Source organism: Pithys albifrons, chromosome 1, assembly GCF_047495875.1.
Source record: "Pithys albifrons albifrons isolate INPA30051 chromosome 1, PitAlb_v1, whole genome shotgun sequence".
Taxonomy (NCBI): Eukaryota; Metazoa; Chordata; class Aves; order Passeriformes; family Thamnophilidae; genus Pithys; species Pithys albifrons.
The window spans coordinates 81,013,837-81,040,197 of record NC_092458.1 but is presented as its reverse complement, the minus strand read 5'-3'; the positions used below and the strand labels follow the sequence as shown (position 1 = coordinate 81,040,197).

General features: G+C 38.3%; 1 protein-coding gene across 15 annotated transcripts in view; it reads left to right on the top strand.

The window, feature by feature from the left end:
• Window positions 1-26,361, top strand: part of DLG2 (discs large MAGUK scaffold protein 2) — a 1,023,852-nt gene that overhangs the window by 363,847 nt on the left and 633,644 nt on the right. For 2 of the 15 annotated variants that reach the window (XM_071556465.1, XM_071556406.1), the window contains exon 1: window positions 6,431-7,194. The exons of 12 other annotated variants lie outside the window; for them this stretch is intronic. In XM_071556465.1, coding sequence (XP_071412566.1) covers window positions 7,093-7,194 — 102 coding nt within the window. In that variant the 5' untranslated portion in view covers window positions 6,431-7,092. Of the gene's footprint in view, window positions 1-6,430; window positions 7,195-26,361 lie in introns of those variants that run through there. One more of the 15 variants, XM_071556485.1, reaches the window with a different exon arrangement.

The window sequence follows — 26,361 nt, the reverse complement described above, 5'->3', positions numbered from 1 at the left end:
GGAAAACACCAAGGACGTTAAGGATTTTATAGAGTATGAACTTTGGTGAAGTTTGAAAGAGTTCAGCAGAATAAGCTGGATAATCAATGATCATCTTAAAATATATAAAAGCTGTTGTTATAACAATTAGGCTACAACTTTTCTTTATGGAAAAGAGAACAGAGAGGATGCAGAACTGGTTTATAATATCATGAGTGCCATGGAGAGGATGAATAAGAGCCAGCTGCTCTATAATAAGAAGACCAGAGGAACTTCTCACCAAAGGATGTTATGGAAGTAGAACGAATTCCAGTGGAGACAGGAAAACAAATGGAAAATTACTACCAATTGCTGCTGCTTCTTGCTGGGGGAGTCCCACTTGCACACAGCAGGAAGGATGTGCATGCACAGCTGGTGTTCACGTGGAGGATCGTGGCCACGCTTATGCCTCTATTCAATGCATATCGTAAATATGTGCATGGTGCAATAACTTCAGTACACATTGAAATAACTGTGCTAGCTAGTTTAGTGCTAGAAACAGTGTCTTAACACAAAATTCTGTGTAGACTAAGCTCTCTTTTGCCCCAGCAGTCTGGCTGAATACTGAAGCTCTTAGTCCTTGGTGAGCTCTAGCATGTAGTGGCTAAACTGATCATTTCAGGCTCATTTAGGTGCATGTGTATTACACTATAATCACTTGAAGAAATCAGTACATCTACATAATGACATTAAAGTGGGGCATATATTTTCTGAATATGCTCTGTGCATGTTTCTACTCTATGTCAGCAGGAGCAGGCCTTTATTTCTGTTTAATTTGTGACAGAAAATCTTAAAAATTCTAATGCAAGATATAAATAGGAATCTTCAGATAAGTGGAGCTGTTTTGTATCTATTGAGAACTGGCAGAAATATGCTTGCTTTTTCCCTTCAAGCTGATATTTAATTCAAGTATTTTTTTCTCCCTTCTTTCATGCTTCTCTTTTAAATTTATACCTGGTTAGTGAAGTTACTTGAAAAAATTACATGCAGTTGGTAATTTTGTAAATGATTTAATAGATCAAAATTATTTTCATAAATAATTCAGACAGTTTTTCCCTAGTTAAAAATGTGAACTATGCTGGTAATGTGGCACTTTAGAATGTGTAAACACTTATGAACAGGGGTACTTTTTGTAAGAGTATTCCCATTAACTTAAAAATCACTGTTTATAGGACTGCGTACTTAGAGATATGGGCATTTAATTGGAAGGCATTATCTCCATCTTCAGGTGGAGAAATTGAGTCATATAATGTTCTCCAAACTGCCTACCACATCTGAATTCCTGATGCATACATTTTTTTCAGAGCATCCGATCTGTCCTCTGCCTATCTATCTGCCTCCATGCTGTGATTACAGGATGCTCGAGGAGAACTTTCTGTCTCCTTGAGTTGTGCATGTCTTTGTCATCTTTAGATGAAGCAGACCAGCATTCCACCAGCAGGGTCTACTGTTGGCAGGAGCCACCTGGCAACTCATCCCTGTCTATATCCAGCCATCTGCAAAAACCAAATCAGCTGCCACAAGCCACTGTTTGACATGAGGCAGCTGCTGCCATGACAGTGGAATAAGTGGGCCCCAGAAGTTGTAATGGCATCTCACAGAAGTGGCAAATCTGTCTCTGCACAGATGTCCCTGGGACACTCTGTTGCATCTCCAACCCAGTGACCCTATTCTTTTCCTTCTTATGGCAGGACTAGCCCAGACCTATGTAGTCCTTGAGCCTTTGGACACACAAATAAGTTGCCTTATCCCATTTCTAAAATTTAATCTTATATTGCTTCTTGGTACTACTTCAAATGTAGTTTTGCATCAGGTGTGGAAAAATGACAAAATAGCAGCTTTTGAGCTGGTATCTTGTGACTGTAGCATCTTCCCCTGGGTGGACTTGCATGATGTGTGTTCACAGCCCGGAAGGTATGCCTGTATCCTGGGCTGCATCAAGACAAGTGTGACCAGCAGGTTAAGGGAGGTGACTCTTCCCATCTACTCCACACTGGTGACACCCCACCTGTAGTACTGCATCCAGCTCTGGGGTTCTGAGTGTAGGACAGGCATAGACCTGATGGAGCAAGTCCAGAGGACAGCCACAAAAATGATCAGAGAGCTGGACTGTCTCTCCCATGAGGAAAGGCTGAGGCAGTTGGGATTGTTCAGCTGGGAGAAGAGAAGGTTCCAGAGACAGCTTATTGCAGCCTTTCAGTACTTAAAGAGGCCTATAAGAAAGTTGTGGACAGACTTTTTACCAGGGCCTGTTATGATAGGTAGACTAAGAGACTATAGTAGACCAGATATAGGGAAGATTTTTTTTTTCCCAACAAGAGTGGTGAAACATCAGCACAGTTGCCCAGAGAGATCGTGGATGCCCCATCCGTGGAAAAATTCAAGGCCAGGTTGCACAGTGCTTTGAGCAACCTGATTTAGTCCTGTATTGCAGGAGTGTTGAACTAGTTGAACTTTAAAAGTTGCTTCCAAATCAAACCATTCTATGATTCTATGATAGTTGTTCCAAAGTGAGATGGATTTACAGGCAAACTAAGCCCAGGCTTCTGATACTCACCAATAGACACATATCAGCAAAATAAAGGCTTAACATCTCCATTCTACTCCCCAAAATTGCCATCTCACAGAAAGTGTAGACATAACTGAGGTCCCTGAAAAGACCTAAGCAGAGTCCTTCCAAATAACACAACAGCTGTAAAAACTTTGTTTTAGAGGTGTGAGACTGTTTTGTTCTTAATGAATATGTGAGACAGTTGTGTGCAATCACTTCTATTTTGATGGGGGATCTTTCATGTTTGCTTTATACTTATAATCTCTTGTTCCTTTTGTATGTGCTGTCTGTGGTGCAACAAGCCTTTCCTTTCATCTAATATTACTCTTTGAGAAGACAATTTCTCTTTAATCACTGTCAGAGGCAGGTTTAGTTTTTTGGAGGCTTGATTAGCATTCGAGGACATCAGAGAACAGCAGCAAAGAAGTCGATTCTGAATTCTAACATAAGATTAGAGGAAAGTTTACAATTGTATAGCTTGGCTAAGGGTCTAAAGATAATCATGATCTTCTGGTATCTAATGGATATTGTAAGGGTTAGTGGAATTTGTAACGGTATAGAAATGGAATAAAATGTTGAGTAGTGAAAGCAGGGAAGGGGAAATGCATAAGTCTATACTATAATACCAAAACTTAAGCAGTTTTCTCAATAGAAACAGTAGAGAATTAAAAACCTTAAAATTTAACATCCTAATTTAATCAAGGGTAAATACCTAAAATTTCATTGTGACTCCCTAGGTCTTTATTTTTATTTTAATTTTTATTTTTATTTTTACTTACATACGTTGATCTTCTTGATTGTCACATGGTATGTCAGGTGCAAGACTAAATAGTGCTATTTGAACTAGCTCCAATGCAGGAGGAGGTATATACACATTAGGTGAGGAAGTACCATGCAAACATGATCATAGTACTTCTGGAAGTGTAACTTAGTTGTTCCAAGTTAATTCATTCATTTCCACAAAATAACGCGGTGAAAGGCAGACATTGCTGGAAAACCCAAAAACTGAATGTTTAGCAGCTTCTGGAGAGGCTGTTAGATCAGGAGAAATCTAACAGGCAGTGACTGTGACCAAGTAGCTGGATCAATGCACTCAAGTCCAAAGAAAGCTGGAAGGCTCAAAAAACTGAGCAGATCTGTGGACTCTCTTCTTCATAGAGTAACACCCACAATGTATTTTCTTCTGCTTATCCCATCAGCACAAAAATGTGGACATAGATTTTCCAAGAATCCTTGCTCCTGCAGTTTGACTGTGATTTAAATGGCTTTCCTGGCAAGTAGCAATTTACTTCTGTGCCTGTGATTAGTGTTGTTGTAAAAAAAAAAAAAAAGGTAGAGAAAGATCTGTGAGCAAATGATTTCTTATGGCATTTTTCTATATGTTACTGTCACTTAATGGAAATAAATGTCTTGGCCAATTGTGAAATGAGTTATTATTCAAATCTGTCATTGGAATCAATCTTCCTTTTCTGAGATTTTCCCAAATGGCTGTGTGTCAGGTAACTGCTTTTCACCTGAAAGCAACTATTAGTTTAAGTGTGAAGGGATGGGGTTTGTGCCTTGCACAATACTTGGGTGCTTGGTGTTCAGTACATCTTAGTATTGAAATGAAATCACAGGCCAAACCTGTTCTGGTTGAAAATCTGCAGTAGTGTCAGGGACAGGGGAAGAAATGGGAATTTTAACATCCTCCCTTTGAGAGCACTAGCCAGCTGAGTGTAGTCAGATCTGAAAGATCCAAGGGGGTGACTGGTTGATTGTCTTTCCCTTCTTTGAAATTTGACTTTGGAAATAATGCAGGTGATTTTAATGAGGTCCTATGCATATTAATCAGAAATCAATTTTTGGGGGGTGATGAATCCAGTTTTCCATCAGCATATTGGGTTTAAAACATTGAAAAGTACAGATGTGATACATTCTTTTATTAGAAATACTGATGATTAGTACAGATTGGGAATTGCTGGTCACTAAAATCTCTAAAATAGCTGGATATTAGAACAGCCAAAATAGTTAAATAGCACAGTTTTCTGACATTTTATAGTAATGTCTCCTAAAAATATTGCCATGCCACCCCCATCCCAAATTAATGCTTCTAAGGTCAGTGATGTAGTGTGCTTACACCTTAAGGTAGCACTGTGATTCATGTTTTAATGATAGTGGCTGCTGGCTGTAACTATGGAATGTATTGTCATGGAAACTACACTTTTCTATATTTACACCAGTGCTGGTTATGCGAGAGACAGTACTTGAAAGAAAATCTGTATAATATATAGCTTAATAACAAGACAGGCAAGCTAGGAATAAACAGACCAAAGATTCAGCAATGTTACAGCAGCTGTTTGTCACCATAGTATGTTTCTAAACAGGCTCAGTCACTGTTTCAGTTGATAACCAGCACAGTGAGTCAGAAAGAAGTGCTGCTGCGATGTCACTTTGGACTCACAGGTCAGACAAACTTAGATTATTGAATAGCTACTGATGGGCATCTGCATAATGAACTCCCATGGTATGTAATGCTCATGGACAGGCTGATAGGAAAAAAAGTGTGAGTTGAGTGAATTGAGGACACTGGATTGTAAGAGCTTGATATTTGCAAAAAATAAATCTCCAGAAATGGAACTGGGTTGTAATTCTAACTGTGAAACACTTCTGACACTTCTATCTAGAAACTACTATCATTTTACTGAGCTCTTGTGAGCTCGAAGTTTAAAAATAGAGAGTGAGAAACAATAATCAGAAAACATTATACCAAGTTGAACTTTAGCCACATACAAAAATTGGATTAAAAAAAAGTTATTGTATGGTGCAGTAGTAGAAAAGAAGGCTGTTTAAGAAACTGGTTCTCTTGTTTTTGAACTTTGCAAAGCAAGGGTAAGTTACACTGAAGAAATTCTACTTAAAGTTTAGATATATGCATATATGCAACACATGCACATATCTGTATTTACATTAAAAAAATCTTACCAGAAGAGGTTGTCTGAGTTAGGGTCTGCAGTTTTAGGCAGCTCTTTGTAAAAATTCTGTACAATTCACTCTCTGTACTGCTTGATCTGTCTGCACACAGAGACCTCCATTTGCCATTTTCTCTGTTTTGTTGTATAACAAATTTCTACTTTGGGTATATTACAGAAAATTGTTTCAGTTGTGACTTAAGAACTCACTTGCAATTGCCAGGGAGACCAGCTGCTCTCATTTCTTTAGAAAGAGTTTCTAATTTGATGGGCAGGGCTTAGTGAGTCACAGAAAAGCAGGGTTAGGGCACTGTGAAACTGCTCGATTTACCTTGCTATCAGATGTGAAATCATTGAGGACATCACTTTACTTTCTATATCATAGCCTTTTCATTTTATATCTGTGTGTCTGCCATGACCAAACCTATAACTGCAGGATATATTAATCCAACTTTTGATATAAATAATCCTCTTAAAAAGCACAGCTAGTGATTTACTCATCCAAGTGCTTTATTATGCATTTTCAGCTGGTGTTGCTTTAACTGAAGGAGCAGCGGCAGCTGTAACTGAATCCAAAGCAGCGTTATGCTCTCAAACTTCTTTAATTATTGCATTTCTGGAATACAGCAAAGGCGTTTGCAGGTTGTAGGATAGCAGTACTAGCTGAAGTCATTAGTTACGTTGCCTCAAAGGCAGAGTTGAAAGAGGGTTGCGTTTTTAGCCTCATGCTGGTGCATTTACCGTGTAACTTCATATCTTTATTCCGTGTCTCCTGCAATCCTTCAACCTGTCTATTTGTAAATTTGTTCCTGGAGAAAGCTCCCATGTGGCAAGCCAGGATTGGATAAACGTAGCTTGTATTTCTCTTATTGCAAACTCCCAGCATCTGGGATTTTCAGCTTTGAGAACAGTTTGTTTCGTGCTGAGATTCATCTTTTTGGGGGAAGCAAAGGTCATTTCTTCTCCAGAGTTGCGACTGATTTGATTCTTTTTCACGGGGAGGCGCTGGGAAGGGAATCCTTACTGGAATGCATATTGATAAAGGCTGAGGATTCTGGCTTCTTAGATAAGTAATTTTTTTTCTCTTCTCTCCACACTATGACTATGTATTGCAGCAACTCACTGGCTTTTTACCAAATCAGGAGCTGCAGTATTTTTCTTCCGATGGAATAATTTCAGCCCACTTCAGCTAGCATGACAATCTTATGTGATTGTTATGAGTAGGCGTTTACATCCTTTTACATGCTAATACTGCCACACCTGCTAGTTCCCCTCATTTCCATTTCTCTCTTTTTTCTTTTTTTTTTCTTTTTTTCTTTTTTTTTTCCCCCGATGTAAAAACTAATTTCCCAGAGGAAGGGAAATCCTGAGATTCGTGATCAATGCTGCGTCGTTGATTCATCAACAAAGAAGGGGATGGCTGAATGGGACCCAGGTAGAGATTCAAGCAGGCTGCTTCTGACCAGCAAGATAAAAGCTAGCTGTTGAGCAGCATATGTTGCCACTCCATGTGCTGTGTTAGCTACTTGTTTTCAGCCTTCAGTAGGCTGCCACTACTGCAGCACTAAAGGAATGTGCCCTATTGTTAAAAATCCTGACTGCTTTACACCAATGATTTGCCACTGCAAAGTTGCATGCACCAACAACACTTTATCGTTGATGTTTGGATGCAAGGTAGGATGTGGTTAATGTATTTAAATGCATGCTGTAACTCCTTTGAATATCTGTGCTGTTTAATTTCATGTCTGACTAGAGATTTCAGAGCAAATTACGATCCGTTGGCTATAAATTAGAGCTTACAGCCGGTATGTTTTAAATGTTAGGAAAAAAAAAATCAGAAGCAAAGCTTTCTTATTTCCCAGGTTGATACAAGTGTAGATTTAGGTGGGAGAATGTAACGGATTATAAAGCATTTGTTTTAGAGTTGATTGTATAGTTAGCTAACAGTGCTAAGACTGCTAAACCACTACTCTGCCGTTTGCCTGGCTTTATTGATTTGGATTTGTATACTGTTATTACAAAAACACAAACCAGAAAGTCTGAATATTTTTTTTCCATTTATATTACTGACATGGTTTTAATCAGAAGAGCAATAGTAAAATATACAACCCAGCACTTCTCTGTAAGAAGGAAACAAAGTAAGCTCCTGAACCCATTTTTAAGTCTACAGGAATATCTTTAGGTAAGTGTTTTCTTGTAGGGACTGGTCAGTCATTTAATTTTTCATTTAAATTTAAATCATAAGGTGGCGCAGTTAGCCAGAGAAATTTCTCTTCTGGATGGGGAATGCAGTCCCATCCCACTTTTTTTTAACAAAGGTGCTGGATTGGACTGTATTTTTTCCCATATACATAATGACTTGGCATTCAAGTATAAACAATGTTGTTTGTTATTTTACTAAAATAATTCAAGAGTGTGGCATGTTCTTCAAAGTTACTGGTTTTGGGTAAACAAGTTTGGTTCTTGGATCACTGGGTCAATCATAATCATTTTACAAGGGGGTAACAGATTTTGTCCCATTGCCTTTCCTTGTTATCCTCAAATACTGGATGATATTAAAACTGTTCCTCTATATCTAAATAGAATAGGAAATTACCAGTTTATATATATATATAAAATTAGTGATATTATTTTAAATCACCTGTGTCAATTTACTAAACCTCAAAAATCAAATTTTACCTAGACAGTCCACAAACTAGGGAACACGGCATGATTTTCTGAGTTCCTATGTGACAGAGTAGCCTAAATAAAATGAAGAAACTTTGTGAAATAGGTTATAGATGGCCCAATGCTCCCTAAATGTAGTTCAACTAGAAGTTAATGATAGATCATATATTGCTTCATATAATACACTTTAACTCAAACTAGGTTATTGTCAAACATTTACAAATTATTTTTCTACCTTCTGCTTGTCCTCTAACTATGGCCTGCCTACTTCCCTAGTTACTTGAGACTTTCCTGGACTAAAGTTTCTTGTTTCTTCACTTCTGTTTGAAATAGGCAAAAATATGTTTTATTAGTGAAAGGGTTATAATTTAATTGCTGTGTCACGATGCCTCTAGTGATATAAATAGCATCAAGAGTTTAACAGTTTAGAAGCTTTTTTAATTTTAATATTTTCATAAAATTAATTTATATTTCTTTTTTATTTTAAAATATTCAGTCCTCTTGTTTTCAAGTGTTAAATTCTAATTATTAAAGGTGAATTGTTAGTCAGGGGAAATTAAATACAAGCCACCTTCTACAAAGGTAGGCCAGTGGCCTAGGGACTAGTATCCAATTTGAATTCCTGCCTGTAACCACGATTTTCAAAGGAAATTCTTTGATGCACTTAAGTTCTTTTGTGATTTTCAGATCGTGTAAAGGAGGAAGTAAGAGAATAGAGATCATAAATTTCAAACTTTCCCCCCTCCTTTTTCTTTACTGCTTCAGGCTCATTATGGTAGTCGCAGTCAATGTTTTATCTTCTTGTGGTGGTGTATGAACTGCTTCTCAAATGAGAAATGGATGTCTGGTATAGTGATCACTTTCAGAGAGATGAGAAGAAGCACGAGTCAACTGATTTATCTTGGGCTGGTTCAACATGTGTTACATTAGTAGTCTTTGATTCCACCATCAAGCATGCATGAGTTACACTGGTATGTGTACAGAGTATCACCTTGCTTCAAATACTTTTTCCTCATTTCTGTTTGTTCTGCAGCCCATACCTATATACATGATTTTTCACTTTGAACACATAGAGTTATATTTCTAGATTTATGGGTGCAGATCCATTCTTAACAAGCTAAGAAGTATACAAGAATAAGAAGTAAGAATACTTCTTTTTAGGAAATCTTTTAGTTGCATGGCATGAAGTCTTGGATCTAAGCATGCTAAGAATATTATGACTTCTACTAACACGTGGTTCTTGAACTCAAGAAGGACAGCAATAACCAGGAATGATACTTTATATTCTGGGTGACAAAGGAGAAAACAGATCCTCAGAATAGAAGAGTTTTAAAATATAGATAGTGGAATTGACAACAGTAGAATTCAAAGTACAGGCAAATATCTCCAAGTGCCAAAATAACCAGGTCAGGTTATCAACTGTATTCTTTCAAAAGGACATTGCAAGATACAGGAATGCAGTCTGCCTAACACTGATTTACAGTTTTTAGTTTTTATTTTGGGTCAAATACAGACTTTTATTCCTATGGGCACAGAAGTGACTGAGAGAAATGCACAACATCACAACCATCACACCCATTTTTATGTTCCCCAAGCAATAATTTTACAGTTTTCTCACTCCTAACAGGTGGTTCCAGGGAGTTAGTGTTCATGTCTTACTACGCCATATGTTGCAAAGAAATCAGTGGAGGAGCCCTTACTGAGCCTGCAGAAAGCTTTCCTTGTCCACTTGATTTCCTGGATTTTGATAGCTGAGCATTTCCTGGACCTTGCCTTTCAATGATGTCCAGTTTTATGACCCTTGACCTTGAAATTGAAAATAATTCAGAGCAGTTTCATTTGAAATACAGGATAGTGTCTCCCTGAAATGCCACAATTGCACTTCAACACATTTTAATACTTTTCCTATTTCTAGTAGGGAATGTCAGTGTTTCCATCTCAGCAGTACAGAGCCAAAGAAGAGAGGGATAAGCAGGTTTTAAAATATGGCCCTCAGGTGCCAGGAGGTGTTTTGCATAACTGTCTTGTTCATAATCTTGCAGGGTTGGCCCATGGATGTATACACTCTGAGTCCCAGAGATACTCCACAGCTACCGGACAGATTCATGTCCATGGATTGAAGGATGACTTGTCTATAAGACAGATCCATGTTCACAGATCTCCTTTAAGAGGAGTGCCCAGGCATATATCAGGTTCTTACAGAAGACGCTGAAACTTAAATGCATGCTAAAATGTCAGTATGTGCTTACTCACTTTGCTAAATTGTTTGTTCAGTATTACAGAAGAGTTATCTCTTGGCTTTTAATATCCTGTTCATTTTGCTCTTATTAAGAGAGCCAGGAAGGGATTTCAAATTGACTTACATTTTATTTAAATTATATTTCAGCCACATTTCTGACTTTCACGTGGAAGTATTATTCTGTCTTAACTCTTTTGCTTCTATGTATTGAAAATAGATATTGAGGAGATTCCACTGAAATATGAATGACTTCTCTTTTGTTGACCTTGACCAGCTATTTTGATAAATCCTACTTCCCTTTTGATTTAGGTTTATTTTTATATCTGTCCTAGCATGATTTAATTTCTTTTTAAAGGGATAAGATATACTTACCTCTCTACCCTGTCTCCTTTTTTATCTCCCACACATCTATCACCACCAGCCCTCCAGCACAATAGCTGGTTTTGGTAGGTTTTTTCCTAACTGTTTCTCAGTTTTAGCTGAAACAGCCAAATAGGTACATGTTCCACTATCCAAGGTGAGCATGCAAGTAAACCGATTTGTTTCTTCAACTACCAAAACATCTATGCTTCGAAAAAACATTGAAATATATAAAGTTTTATTACTAAAACAAAAACTAAGGAGTTTTACTAACTTTCTTGACATTCATATTTATTATTTTTTCATTATCAAACTATTAGAAAACTACTAGTGTTCTGCAGAGGCATTATTAGTCTCTTTAACAAACTCTGATATGTCAATTAGTTCTTAATTGAGAATAGGCTCTATACTGTGATAGTCTAGACCTGGTTATTGTAAGAAGCAGCAATTTGAGATGACAGGAAAGTACCTCTTCAGCTAAACTTGCTACACAGCAGACCGGCTAAAGGCATGCTTTAGTTTCTTGATGTATCCATATGAACTCAAGCACAATGGATGCAACTAGTTAGAATATTCATTCAAATTCTAAATGATTTTTTGACACTAATCTCCCAACCCTACTCATGTGTCGTGATTTATTTTGCATTACAGAGTAGGCTTGGAGTGTGGAAACAGGATGCCTTTTTGATGAAGCTAAGTAGAAAAATTCACTCCAGAAATACACTAAGTCTTCTACAAAATCTTACATGTATTCAGTTTATAACAACAGATTAATACTATTTCAAAGTGCAACACAAAAATATGTGTGATGTTGTGGTTGAGTTCTTCTTACCAGCTCTTCATTCTGTGGATCCATCCCTCCTGCTTGCTGATGTGGACATAACCTCTGACTCCACTGATGTCTTTAATTTCTGAGTTTTTGGGAGCCAGAACTGGAGAAATATAAAAATACAATATATTCCTGGTTATGCTGACTTCTGTGATCCATCTATAGAGACTGATATATTGCATAGGGTTCCAGAACCCTCTGACAGAGTTTGATTCCTATTCATGTACAATCAGCAGAGTAAGTCAACTGGAACATTGCTGCCACTTGCTATGCATAACATTGACAGTAGAACTGAGAAACCTACTTCCACATATTATTCTTGTAAGGTTACTGTGGTGTTACAATAAAAATGCTCAGCAATAGAAGGAGCTGCAGAAGAGATGCAGGATTGCCACTGGCATGAGGCTCTGAGTATGATCACTTGAGTCACAGAGGATTTGTGCATTAGAGTACAGTGCTCAAGGCAGGGAGTGTTTTCTTCTCTGGCATTGCATCTATTCAAGCTAGACTAGCCCAAGCAAAATCACCTGGCTGTATCTTTTTATTTCTGTTAGGCATTCCCTAACCTCCTAAACTTTAACACCCCTGGCCGAAGAACAAGTACAAACTTGCTCCAGAAGTTCCCACCCATCATCAATCATCAACTACACGTCACACTCAAAGAGCACCAGTCTGAGATCTTCTGAGGCCAAAATAACAGGTCATAAGGCTATAGGCCCTTGCCAGGAACTTGTCCCAGTATTAAAAACTTTATAAAGGGCATCCTACCCTTCAGAACTTCTAGTTCCCCACCACTGAGGAGCCTTGCACTGCTGAGGTACTCTGGTACTAGAAAGCAGTTGACTGTGAGTTTGTAAGTGAGCTTGAGTTTGTTATCAACTCAGCAGGAGTGCTGCAGAAATCAATATTACATGAGGCACAGGATGGCAGAAGCCTAAGGAGATGTAGGAAGCAGCAGCAGAAAGATTCAGGTGGGACAAATGGAGGAAAGGCATGAGGAAGGCATCATACAAAGACAGCATCTTAGGGGTAGGATGAGAGGGCAGTGTCCTGGGCAAAGGTCCTGAGGAGACAAGCAGAAAAAGAAGCATTACTGGTGAGGTCTGGCTAAATTGAAAATGGAAAAAAATTGAAAATGGGAGATTCTCTGAGACAGTTTAAATTAAGAAAACAATGCTAAAAGTGGCTTTTTAATTAAGATGTTTGTGGACTTTTAAAAAAAAGTTTATACACTGAAAGTTCTGTTGAAGGTGAGATCCTCAGTTGCTACATCATTTTGATTCACTAGCCTTTTGTTCACATTTTGCCAGAATATCTTCTAGCTGCCAGCAGTGACTGGGGACTAGACTGGATGGCTCAGTGCTTACTACCATAGAATCATAGAATGGTTTCCCTTGGAAGGGATCTTAAAGACCCCCTAGTTCCAGTCCCATCTTGTTGTGATGCTTCTGTAATCACAAGAAGAATATTTACTGGTAGTGCAGCAATGGAGTCTGATTTTCACCACGGTGTATTACTTAAAATTCACCTGAAAATAAAGGACACTATTAGTACCCTCTGTACTGTACCTTTGAACATATAGCCATAGTAGAAAATGAGTTTCTTTTTTAAGCCAGTAATAAAGAAGAGCTGATAAGCACTATAATAAAGTTTACCTATGGAAAAAGTAGTGCAGGAGGCACATAACTAAGGGTTACTGAACATCTTGAAGGAAAAGTTCAGAGTTTTCTGAGACACTTAATTTTTAAAATATATTTTTGCTTTAAATTATACATAATAATTAGACAAAATGAGCTACTTTCAAATAGAAATGACTTGATGCACAGCTACTTCAGCTCCTTGATTTTGCAAACTAATTATTGACTAAGAGAGGGCTATATATAGACATTCATCATAGCTGTAAAAGATGTCATAGAAAAGAATGGTGATAAAGAAGTGTTATATAAATATATTTAAGTGATAATAGCAATAGAACTGAAAACTGTCACTGAACAGTTCTGATCTTTGAAAAGTAGCTTTTATGTTTCCAGTGTAGCTGTCAGAAATATTCTCATTATTAAAATATATATATTTATTACTTTCAATTTTCTGATTGTATTTCATTCAGCTTGAAGCATTTGATATAATATTAATAAACATTAAGGACAGGATGTTTCAGGAGAGCCTAGCTGGGAGTTGTGCTGAATATAATGGAAACCTGAATGAGAAGAAAGATTCCTGATGGGAATTCGTCTGACTCCCTGTAGAAGTTAATGATCTATAATCCCAGGAGAGATGGCACAGAATGATCTGATGAAGTATTAAGGCAGTTTGTGCTATTCTTTCGAGTCACTTGGCTATTGAGTATACTGAGAGTGTTGTTGAGAGGTAAAAATCTTCACAGAGCTTCAATGAGGAATTGTACCCATTAGCTACTCATATGATCCCAACCAAGTTGTACATGGCCAGAAAGGAGGTTTTCTGGGAAAATGTCTGACTCTCAGTGAAACAGAAAAGTTTTGTTTTTCATTTTTCCTCAAAATGACATTTCAGAAACCTCTATTCTGAGAATTCTGACACATTGCTTTGGGGAGATTTCCTTTAGGAGATGCTGACAGCTGTTCAGTGTAATTAAGATGGAATATGCCAAATATGAATGTTCAGAAAGATGTAAGCTGGTGTCAGCACTGAAGTCCACACAATAAATCACCTGGAGGCTCTGTAGATGTGGCAAATGTGGTGTAAAGCCTGTGTCAACATGTACTTGCCTGACAAGGAATGTAGATACATCATTTATTTGCAAGATCTGAGCTCATCCCCTTTGAAACAGACCTGTAACTGCAGACCTTGGGCCAGCTGCGAAAATTTTAGGCTATACCTATATTTCTAAGTAAAAAAAAAGACTAATGATTATACTCAAGTACTCAACTCCTGACATTCAATGTTGCAAAATTGTTAGATTTTTTTTGTTGGCTGTGTTTTGTGGTGATCCTAAGTTCTTTCAAGACAATTTGTAGACATGACTTGAAGGATTGCTCATTCCAGGAACTGTTTCCAAGAGGCAGTGTAGATGAGACTGCATCAGGAAAGATTACTTTCAAACTACAGCCAAATCTCTTGGCTCTATCTTCAAACACCTCCAACCCCTGCCCCTTGCCTTTTTATGATATTTGGGAACCTGGAACGCATCTCAGTTTCATTTAGTAAAAGTGCTACTTTAGTAGCAACATGGCTATTAGGCTCTCTCAACCACTTGGCCTGGGAACCAAGGATCATGCTAAGAAACAGATGTATTTAGCATAGTTGATGTACCGTAAGGTCACAGTCATGATTCCATGGCTCAGATATTGAAAAATCTAACAAATAGGACACAGACCAAAACAGCTCTGTCAGACTTGGGTCTTCTTGACTTGCAAACACCCCAGAAGTGACAATCCACCTGGAATATACCCAGGTGTACTGTGAGATTACAGCCCAAAACTGTAAGAAACTTGAGCTGAACTCAGCCAAAAGGCAAGAGATCCCATGTCCAGCTCAGAAAGGTACTCCAGCCTCAAGTACTTCTCACCATCTTGGCTACATCCACTTACCCTCTACAGCAACAGATCTTTCAAGTAAGTGAGTTTAAATTCAGTGAATTAAAAGGTTTCATAAACATAAAGGCGTTTAAATTAGTAATACATGCTTGCCTACCACCTTGTAAGACTGGTATATGGCTTATAACAACCACATGTTAAAAGTATGTTGTTAAACTGTGTTAGTCCTGGCCCTTCCAATATTTGTGAAAGGTATTGTCAGCTGGCAGTGAGATGACTTGGAATTCTTATACATCCCAAGGAAATCCCAGTCTGTATAAAATATAGTTTCGTAAGAGGATAATCACCTCCATAAAACATTGCAAAAATAGCCTCCACCAGAGAGGCTTCTGGGACCTTGATTTAGGACAGGGAATGGGAACTCCTTATTTCTATTCCTGGCTCTCACATAGAATTCCTGTTGTGGCCTGAGAAAAATTGTGCCTTGCCTCTCTCTCTAGAAAATCAAGTTGATAATACCTGCCTCAGAGGAATATTGAGATTTAATAGTTACTGCATATGAAGAGCACTGAAATGAAATGAACAGTGAAAGTACAATGCACCATTCATTTTAAGATTCAACATAAAGCCATGGCCAGGCAAAGACGGGAGAGGATATAAGTGCTGTAAGCGAAAATGGAATTTCCTCCTCCTTTCATTCTGTCCATCCCTCTTCCTACAGTATTTATTTCAGGTATACCCTGAAATACTGTTATTCATCCTTTTTTAAAAGTTCTTCCTATAAGTCTGAGCTTTCACATCACCTCTTTATTTATTTTTTTCAGGTTTGGTTGGTTTTTTTTTATCTTTGTGCATAGCAAATTGTTGAAGATGAATTGCAAGTCCCTGAAACAGTGGGTTTGAAAAGGAAGTGCTGACAAGCTCTTTTCTCCACTCATCCAAGTGGTGTTACTATAAACTAATTTATTATGTAAATTGCAGAAGGGGAAAAGTGATTTCCAGAACTCTGGTTATTTGGGTTTTTATTTTGTAAAGATTATTTAAAAATAGTCATAGGATACAAGAGGAAGGAAGCTGAGAAGCAGATGAACATACACCTGTTGTAAGAAGGCAAATCAGTAAACTGCATCATGTGAATCTTGTGAGTGTTCAGGAATTGTGGTTTGGCTGATTGCTAGGAGGGACATTCAGCCCAGTTCAGAGTGCCATATGGCTCTCAAACTACACATTAAATACCAGATTCTGCAGCCTGCAATAAATTAAGCAAAGCACTGTAGAGTCTCATCAAATCCAAGACACAACAATATGCAGAGCTGTATTTTCAGTGGTGTTGTAACAGTGTTTTCCATTGTACCTTTAAAATAAATTTATACTTTTCCTACTCATTACATTTCCTTGTCTGTGTTAGTGTTTGCCCTTGTATTCCTTGGCTTTAGCTAAAGAAACATAATAAATTAGCTTGTAGGAACTAAACAGATGACAGCATAGGAAAGCATAGGACGTTTTTGTACTGGCAAAGTTAACTGTGTACTAACATTTCAAACACAGTAGTTTGGGGTATAAAATAACAAGGACAATATGTTTTCATAAGACCAAGTGTGGTGGTACATTTTGAAACATGTATTCCTTCCCAGAACAATTAAGAAAACTCAGGGGAGGAGGCGAGAGCAGAGGAGGGAGAAGAAGATGACCTAGAAAATGCACTTGCGGGTCTAATTTTGTGTGTATGTACGTCTTACAGAGGAGATTGTTGCACCTCCTCCCTTAAAGCCCTGGTGTTTTGCACTCTTTTGTATATCATCAAACCCAACGTGAGTTCCAGACATGCATGTCTTTGATTTTCCAGCATTAAGGGCATGTCTTTCCAGTGTCTTGAAGATCACAGCCCTGTAAACGTGTTGGGAGCGAGCAGAGAGAGAGGGAATAGAGACTTTGTGTGATAAACTTTCAGAGGATTGCAAGATCTAGTTATGAATAAGGATTTTTTTTTTGAAAGTGTTATTGTTGCAGAACCTTCATGCTTCCTCAGATCAGGTATAGCTGTAGGGACAGAGAAGCATCATCTTCCTCAGAGAGCTGGGACATGAACCTCAGGCTATTGCACTTTGTGCTGAAGCCAGCTTCCTACAACAGAGGTTTAATTTGCCATTTACAATTGCCCTATCTGAATGGAACTGATGTATAAATCTCTTACTGATGCTGGATTGCAGTGCTTTTTCACAGAGCATTAGCAACTACTACTTTCCTGTGTAATTGTAATAAAGACATTCAGTATGCTGAGCCAGAGAAATGAGATGCTCTCTAACTAATCCACATTCTGCATGCAAACACCAGCTGTTTCTTAATTATTTTTATTCATCAGGAGGGACAGTGTAGGGCTCCATGACTTAATAAAGTTTCTGTTATTAGATGATAATTAGCTGTCCTGTAGTCTGATGATTTTTATTCTAGTGTCTTCAGTTATTCATAAAAGAAAGAAGCTCTGATAGGAACGGGTCAGCCCTCAGCCCACATTATAAGAATGCGTACAAAGTAATCACAGAATCATAGAAATGTTGATTGGAAAGAACCTCTATAAATGACCTCATCCAAATTTCTCTGAAAGCAGGAGAAATGAGAGGTGATTTAGCATGCAGCCATACACTCTTTGCAGAAGGAATGGTTTGGGTTTTAAGTAATGTCAGGTGAAATATGTCTTCAACTAGACAAGAGGGAAATATGGGAAGCACAATCCAGTGTTTAAAAGTAGGGAAAGGAAGTTAAATGTTCTCAACATTAGACCCTGTTCTTCCATTGATCCAACAGAATATGTGCAGAGAGTCAGTTTGGCCTCTTAAGATTGGGAGTGTTGCCAGGGGCCAGGATAGTAGGGTTGCTGTCACAGGGGTAGGGCTTCACTTTTTATGCCTCAGTTTCTTAATAAGTTTCTGAAAGTGTTCAGGTAATGTTTCTGATTCTCTAAGGTCAGGTTCCCTGAGATAATTTGGTACCCACCCCTTGGCTTTTGACAGGAATTAAGTACCTTCCAAGGATATGCCCATGTAGCACTTCTCTTTCTCCAGTGCTTCCTTTTTTCAGCCTATGCCTTATCTCCTGCTTCACTTTGCTTTAGTTTTCTGGTATACATACATTGCCTTCTCTGCTGTCCCTAGCTCTTACTTAAAATTCACAGTTAGACGCCAGGTCAGTGGATGTGGTTGAGAAGGTGAGGGAATATAAGAGAGCATTCGTAGAACAAATGGGACAGGAATAAGCAAGTGTGTCCAAACCCTCTCACTTATGGGGACATGCTCACGAACAGGTCACTAAACTCTGAATTTACCTGTCAGATTAGCAATACTCCCACTCTCAGTTCTGAAAATTTGTTGACTGTAGGCCTTGGATGCGATGGTGGGTGGATGGGAGAAGTGGAATGTCTGTTTAAGGCTGTAAACTGCATTTGAAAGTGTCAAAAATGTTTGTGATGCAGAGGTCTATTTACCTTATATAGAAAATGCACATTGTCACATCCTTCAAATTTCTTATGCAAGAGTGAGAAGTCAAAGAGGTGTTTGAATGCTGCAGTAAATAATAATATGACTTGTTAAAATTCTAATAAGTTAAATCCTGCTAACGTTTTTAAAGTATTTCTTTCTTAAGAAGGCTTTAACTCTTTGAATTTATTGAACTAAAATTAACATAAGGCAAGAAAAGGAAAGGGAGCAGATTCTGCTTTGAATTTCCTGCATAATTTTTTCCACTTGTTAGATGGTGAGAAGCTGACACAGAGACCCAAAGTAAGACTGTTATATCGTAGTGACAAAGCTCTGTGTTAGTAATTCCAGATTTGGTTAAACCTTGTAAATGACTGATTTAAAGACCAAGTCACAGTGCTTAAAAAGACTCTATCCCTTGGTGGAGTTTGCTGCCAGAAATTAGGGTTAGGGCTTTTTATTGAGATGCTTTTCTGAGACCTCCGCCAGAGTTGATACCTAAAGAAATTTGGTTATTTGGTCTGAACATATTGCTGCCTTTTTAAGGAGTGCAAGACTACAGAAGATTGTCTTCTGCTCCTTTTCCTATCATTAAAAACCTCCACAAAGCATTAAATAAGTATTAAGTACAACACTACATGTGGCCCATGTTGGATTTTAGTTGAATTTAGAGCCATCAAGTTTTGGCACAAAATTTACCAAAGAGGATTAATATATCCATGAACTAAAAGTTGCAAAACTGATAAATTATATACAGCATTCTGTTGGTCTTCCTTAACTATTGTATTGTTATCTTCTGCATATAAATAAAAGTTCTGACAATCTTAATTCACAAGCTGCAAAGCAAAATTCATTTTACTGGTGTGAGTAATATGGAATGGTTTCTTTTTATTCAAAAAGGCTACTGAGTACTGCAAAATATAAGAAAATAATGAAGCTGTAGCAGGACAAAAGAGAAGATGTGGAAAAATGCTGAATAGCTTTTGAACTTGTTACTCTGCAAATTACATTTTCTGTATGTGAAGTTTTGAAAATGAAATTAATTTCTGTCCTTTACAATAATGTACCTGAACCTATGGTTTCTGAGTAAAATACTTCTATGTCTGACACATGATTATATAATGTTGTCTAAAGTTACAGTGCCATTCCCAAAAGAGAAAGACCTTCTAGGCAGGCACTTATCATATTTATGGTTTAACACATAAGATCCCAAAAGAAGTAAAAAGCACTTTATTTTTATTCTTTTTCAATGTGCTATCACTAAGCACTAAAAGCTAAAAATATGAGCAGAGACATCTGAGCTTGACATTTTTTTTGGTTGGAAGCATCTGCTCTTCAGGTGGTGGTGACCTTCTAGCAGTGTTTGCTATCAGCTACAGCTGTTTTCATCACTTCTTCAGCTGCAGATAACCCATTGGCTTTACCTGCAGAGCTGATACAACCATTTAGCAACTTGCTGCTGAGTTACCTCTTGGCCTCTAAGAAGGGTGCAGACTGCTTAGAGACACATTGGCTTGCTGCTGTTTCCTGCCCCAAAATGCACCATCATGCTCAGCTGCTGTCTGCAAAGATCAGGTTCAGGTGCAATCCCAAAATGAAAACACATTTTAGAACAAATGCCCTTGGAAAAACTGGCAAATGAAAAAGAATCTGAATTTTTTTAAGGAGCTCTGTAAGTGTTGCTGTACATTTTTTTTGTCTGAATATCTGCATTTTAAAAAATCCTTTATTAAATCTATTGAGAACTAGTCACTGGCCCTAGGACAAAATTATATTGAGGTGCTTGATATTTGTGCTGCAAATGCCTCTGGATATGGGCTGTCCACCTTTTTATCACATATGTTGTGGGTTGAACTAAGGGAAGACACAGGCCCTTGTCCTACAGGTCTGGGTGACCATTCTTGTCTCTTGTGTCAGTGCAGATGAGGCTTGAAGAGAGATCCCTTTTTAGGCTACCCAGCTCTTTCAATCCATAAGTTCTGATCTTTTGAGACTTTGGGAATGAAGCCAAAAAGTGGGGCTTTCCCCCTTCAGGTACAAAGAGAGGCTTTTACTTACCTAGAAACAAGAGATCTGTACTGTTCTCAAACTGTTTAGAAAGCCTCATGATTAGTATAGAGTAATGACAGGGAGGTCTTAAGTGGACATGGAGGGAAAAAAAATGGGGAAATGTTTCTAGTGTGGATCAACTTTCTTGATTTCAGTTGAGATTTTCTTGGATTCCAAAGTTTGATTAAACTTCTCAAAGAGAAGCTTAAAGTCTGAGTTTTCCTCCTGGAATTTCTTTCATGGAATGTTTTTCTTGTATATGAAAGACAAGCATGGATAACAGTAGTGAAATTAGGAAATACCTGGTGTAGGCCTTCTGTGTGGGTGGTTTGTTTGTCTGTGTTGGTTTTTTTTGCCTGGCTTGAGGAACTGTACATTTCTTCTTTTATCTAAAAAAAAAAAAAAAAGGACAGCTTTAACTTGTAGTGTATTTATTGTTTGCAAAGTAAACAGCTCCTTTTCTCTAGAAGACTTTGCAATGTGCTTGAAAATCCAAGAAACCCATGACATTTTCCTATCTACATCTTATGATGGAATAGTAACCTATCTTTCTGTACATCCACTTGATTTTTCAAGGGCTTCAATTGGATACTCAAAAGCTGTAGTGTCATTGATTGTCATTTGACCCACTGTGAGCAAAATCATATTTGTTGCTATTGTATCCTTCCAACTGACTGAGCTAAGCAGCGGTGTGTCACTGTTTACTCTTATCTGTATAAAATGTTAACCCTTGCATCAAGGAGATATTAGAGCTCTGATTTCTTCTATTCCTGGCCCTGCCACAGACTTCCTCTGTGGCTTCAGTACTTGACTTGTTACTATATATATATGCCAGGTATTGCATTATTTAATGCTACTATCTAGTCCTGTTTTCAACACCATGATTGATGCTTGGAGGTGATTCAGTTTTATGCTGATTTCACCAAAAGCAGTAGCAGTATTGTCACTGTGTGGGCACCCAGATGGAATTGCATTAAACAAGTAATCTACTGCAAAAATATTCTTTCAGTCCAGTCAGCGACAGAGGTAGGAACAAAGCAAACACAAGGCTAAATAAGGAGTTCCAAACAGCACCTTTTTTGCCTCAAGTTTCTAAGTTTAAGCATACCTGCTTCTTAAAATATTGCTGATTATCCCTTTAAGGGGAAAATGTTAATATACAAGATCTAATTACCTCTGTCTAAGCTGATACGCCTACAGCACCTTTTACATAACCCAAACACTTGAGTTCCAATTATACAATTATATTTTAACATGTATTAAGTGCTATTCCTTTAAGGAGGAGACTTATCCTTAATATTTTAACTAAACTCCTTCCTCAATACAGACATATGTGGTAGGGTCTCATTTCATTTCAATGACAAAGACTTGGGTTTTTCAGTTCCTTTCCTCTTAAATAAACCAGCTAGCTCTTTAGAAATCCCATTTTCCATGTCTGCAGCACTGACAGCAGTATATGTACATGTGTATCAACTGCAGGCTGTGAAGCTCATGTTCTTTGGGTCAGCAGTGGCACTGTTACTGCAATTAGATCTGTAGTGATCTATCTATAGTCGGTTCAAATATCCTCTGTTTTGCATACAGCCTATGGCAAGGTCCAAGTCTCTAGAGGAAGCAGATGTTTAAATGTGGAGGAAAGGCCACTGCTTTTTTAAACAATACGTCTTGCTCTAGAGGCTGATAGCACAAAAGATTGGGTGTCCCCTTACTGAAAACATAGATGACTCCAAAGACCATTCTTCTTATTCTGATATCTTCATGCAACTTCTATAAGACATAAAAGCTCTCATCTAGACAGCTTGTTGAGGAAGGCTACCTGCTGCACGCTTTCAGTCGTTAACATCAGTGAGGTTTGTAGGTCACCTCTTCTGAAAACCCAGAGCCTAAGTTTAGAGCGGCCAGTCTGAGTGTGTTTCTGTGCTCAGAGCTAGTTCAATTTTTATGAACATCCAGTAAAAGTTGGGACTTGACCTGAAAGAACACAGGAGAAAAAAAATTGATAAGCCAAGAAAAAGTGAGTGGAGGGCAACCCTGGTGAACAAGGCGTGGGACTGCTGGCGCTCCCTGTGGTGGATTGTCACGACCCACTCCTGCAAAGGGGATGGGGGTAACCTAGGTTATTATTAATCATTCCCTTTAGAGTGGATTAAAGTGAAATGACACTATATAATCGGTGTTTATTTAACAATTCCATATAGTATGACATAGAAAATAACCCAGGGGGTGCGAGAGTGGCGGGGGGGGGGGGGGGTGTGGAGATGCACAGGGGAGAGAAAGACAGGAGAAGAGTCTAGGACAGCAAGGAAAAAGAAGAGATGAGAAAAGATGAGAATGAAAAGGTCACATAGTCACTGCCTCGAGATCCAGCGTTGCATCTCTGCAGTCCTGCAGGCCATGGTCTCCATCTGGAGGCGGTGGGGGCCAGGAACAGAACCCACCCCAAATTCCCAAAGTCACCAGTCCATTTTTATACCCTCAGCATGCCTTTTGCACCTCCCCCGAGGCAGAGGGTTATTTTCCATGAAGCAGTGTCGCCAGCCGGGCTGTGAACCCCCATATTCGCCGGGTTCATGTGGACAGCAGGGCAATGGCTCCTCTTGCCTCTTCAGGGCTCGAGCACTGGAGGAGGGGATGGGCCCAACTGCCCATTACGGGTATAAAAGCAAAAGTCAAAAGCCTGCAAAAGTCTCTTAGAATGCATAAATCATTAACCATTTCAGCCTCTGATATGGATTAAATGCATGTGGGGTAATGGTTACTGTTGCAGGGGAGGAATCAGGTCCCAAAAGTGTTCTCCTTCTTTCCTTACCTCAGCATCAGCCTATGCCAAAGCTGGAACAGCCTATGGTGCAATTGCAGAGCTTGTGCTAAGTTCATTACTGCTGTGTAGGTTACTTTGTCGGCAGCTGAACCGCCTGGTTTAACCCTGATGCAGATATTTCTATACTACACTCTAGTCATTCCTGCATGGTGCCTTAAGTTTAAGTATCCCCAATTAGAAAACCAACTTTGGAAATGTTGAATAAAGTTATCACATTGGGCTGTACCCATCAGATAAATTGAGTTCCTGCCCAAAGAGAATGTGAACATAATTAGTTACAAGGTAAAACGAAATTATTAAACATTGTACTTGTTTTATTTTAATTATACAAATCTGAAAAATCTGGTGGTAAAGTTCCCATGGTAACCTTAGCTCTGTCTCCTGTGTGCATTGGATGTGTGCAGATGTTTGTATAAAATAGGAACATTCATTATCATGGCCAGAGTGATTTAGGACTTGTTGATCAGGAAGCTGTTAATCAGACCAGAAATCTCATCTTTAAAAGTGATTTATTTTTGCTATTTTTCTAGCCAAGCGTTGCAACGTAGAGGAGATTTTTAATTTCTGTCCAGTCTGATAAGTATTCCTGCTAACACCTAATGCCTGAACCATTCATAGCTTGTCATAAATCCAATCTATCATTTTTCAAATTTAGCTATGATTGTGACAGATACCCCGCAGTCATGAATCTCTAGAGCTAGTAAGATGAATTTGGCATCCATTTTTTTCCATTGAGCTCACTAATATCAAACATTTGATTACACACTGTGCTGTGATGCTAACACTTAATGCCACAGAGATAATTTCACCTACAAAGTTTCTTTTGAAAGGGTTAGGCATCTTATGCCTATCCATCAAGGATTACGGGGGATGCAGGGGCCTGGTGATGTAGCATAACTGTCTCCAGTCCTCTGATATCATCTAAAGGGACAACATTTCCAGGAGGCATTCTCATTAGACATTCCCTTAATCTCTTAATTTTCTTCTCCCACCTCGCCCATGTTAATCTTCAAAAATGTCCACATCAGCCATCCCTCCCTTACAGAGCAAGGGGATCGATGATCAGGGAAGGGAGATGTTAAGTGCTTATGTGGGGAGAGACCAACAGCTGTAAAAAAATTTGAGCTATTATGTTCAGGCAGAGTGAATAAGGGAAAGTTTTGTGAAAAAATAACACTGCATATTATACACTTGTGAAACTTGTCTAGATGGTGAAGGCATTAAAGAGAACTATTAATTTTTATTGCCATCATGAGATTCTGTGAATGGCATGTTCCTGGTAGTGAGCTTTACAAGTATTATGTAAAGCACTTTTCCAAACTACAGCTTATTCTTTTTTTTTCCCCCTGTGGTTGCCTGTATCTTTATTTTCAGTGGCATAATTCTTCAGGGCGGAGGCTCAGAAAGAGGATTAATACTTTAGAGGAAGGACTCAAAGTGTCAAATTTTTCCTATACAAATAAATACACATCCTTGCATCTACTGAATATGACCATATTCTTGCTGACCTGTAGTCTAAGTCACAAGAGACAACATTATATATACATAGCATAAGCATAATGTATCTATAAACATGTTCTGGGCAGACACACAGAGTAATGGGAAGATTAGCAGGTTTCTAAAGTCCTCAAGACATAAACCTAGAGACAGAAGTTTCAATTCACTGTGTTGAAGTGCTGTGAGTATATTAAGAAGATTTAAGTATTAACTCACTAAGAATCTAAAGAGAATTAAGAAATATGAAGAAAGAAAGCTCAGAAAAATTATATTCTGTTGTCCTTGAGGGGTTGTGATTAAATGTTAGAACAATTAAATTTCAGAATGTCTTCAGACAGTGAGATGCATTTAAATACATGAAAGTGGAATATTATGAAGCAGAGCAATTATTTTTGTGTTTTAAGTACCTTGTTTTCCTGTGAGTCATGAGGTCAAAGTGTAATACTTAGCATCCTGCTAAAATTAAATAGCATAGAAATTTTCTGCCAACACCTTTCTGAATTGGTGTGTTTTATTCATTTGGATATAGCACAAAAGCTAAAATGTGTGTTTATGCCTCTGAAGACACTTCAAACACAGCACAGGTATAATCCCCAAATGTCTTTCATCATAATTATTTTTCTTTTGTTTATAGTACCATTTGCTGTATTTTGTTAGACAGGCTTGAAATTAAACTTTAAAATCATGGGGAGTGTATTTGCAATAAGCCTAATGACAAAGCTTTTTAGATTAGTTCTCTCTGATATAACCAGTGGATACCTCTGTGCTCATGTCAGTAAGATATAAGTCTCTGGGTCATGGGAGGTGACATCAGATTCCTGTGGTTATTCCCAGCTAGATGAAAACCAGGCATAAAAGAGCCCTTTTGCAAGTGCTGTCAGAACAAAGGAATTGCTGAACAGGATGCAGAGAAGGAGTTAAAAGTAACAAAGAAAATACAGAGAGAAGGAGAGTGAAACACTTCAAAGTCAGCCTCATCAGGGCTAGAATTCTCCAGGAAGGTGGAGGATAATGAAAGCAACACCACTGTAGTTTTGCAAGCCAAATGCAGATTCTTTTCTAACAAATGCTGGGTTGAAAACCGTGTTATCTTTGATAGTTGTGGGGTTTTTTTTTGCCTCAGCCAAAGAAACTATAAAATTGAAGCAAAGAAGGATGAGGAATACTCTTCTATCTCATAAGCATGAAATGTGAATAGTGGCATTAATCAGAGATACAAAAGGCTGCCAAAACTATGAGTAGAATGTCTGGGGGGATTGAGTATCTGATGAGAGATCCTGTTGGTTACATGCATGCTGAGACATAAGCACAGTCTGCTATACCCCCAACACAACCCATCCTCAGTGTGTGCCACAAACATGTGCTGACTCTGTACTCTGCATTACATACAC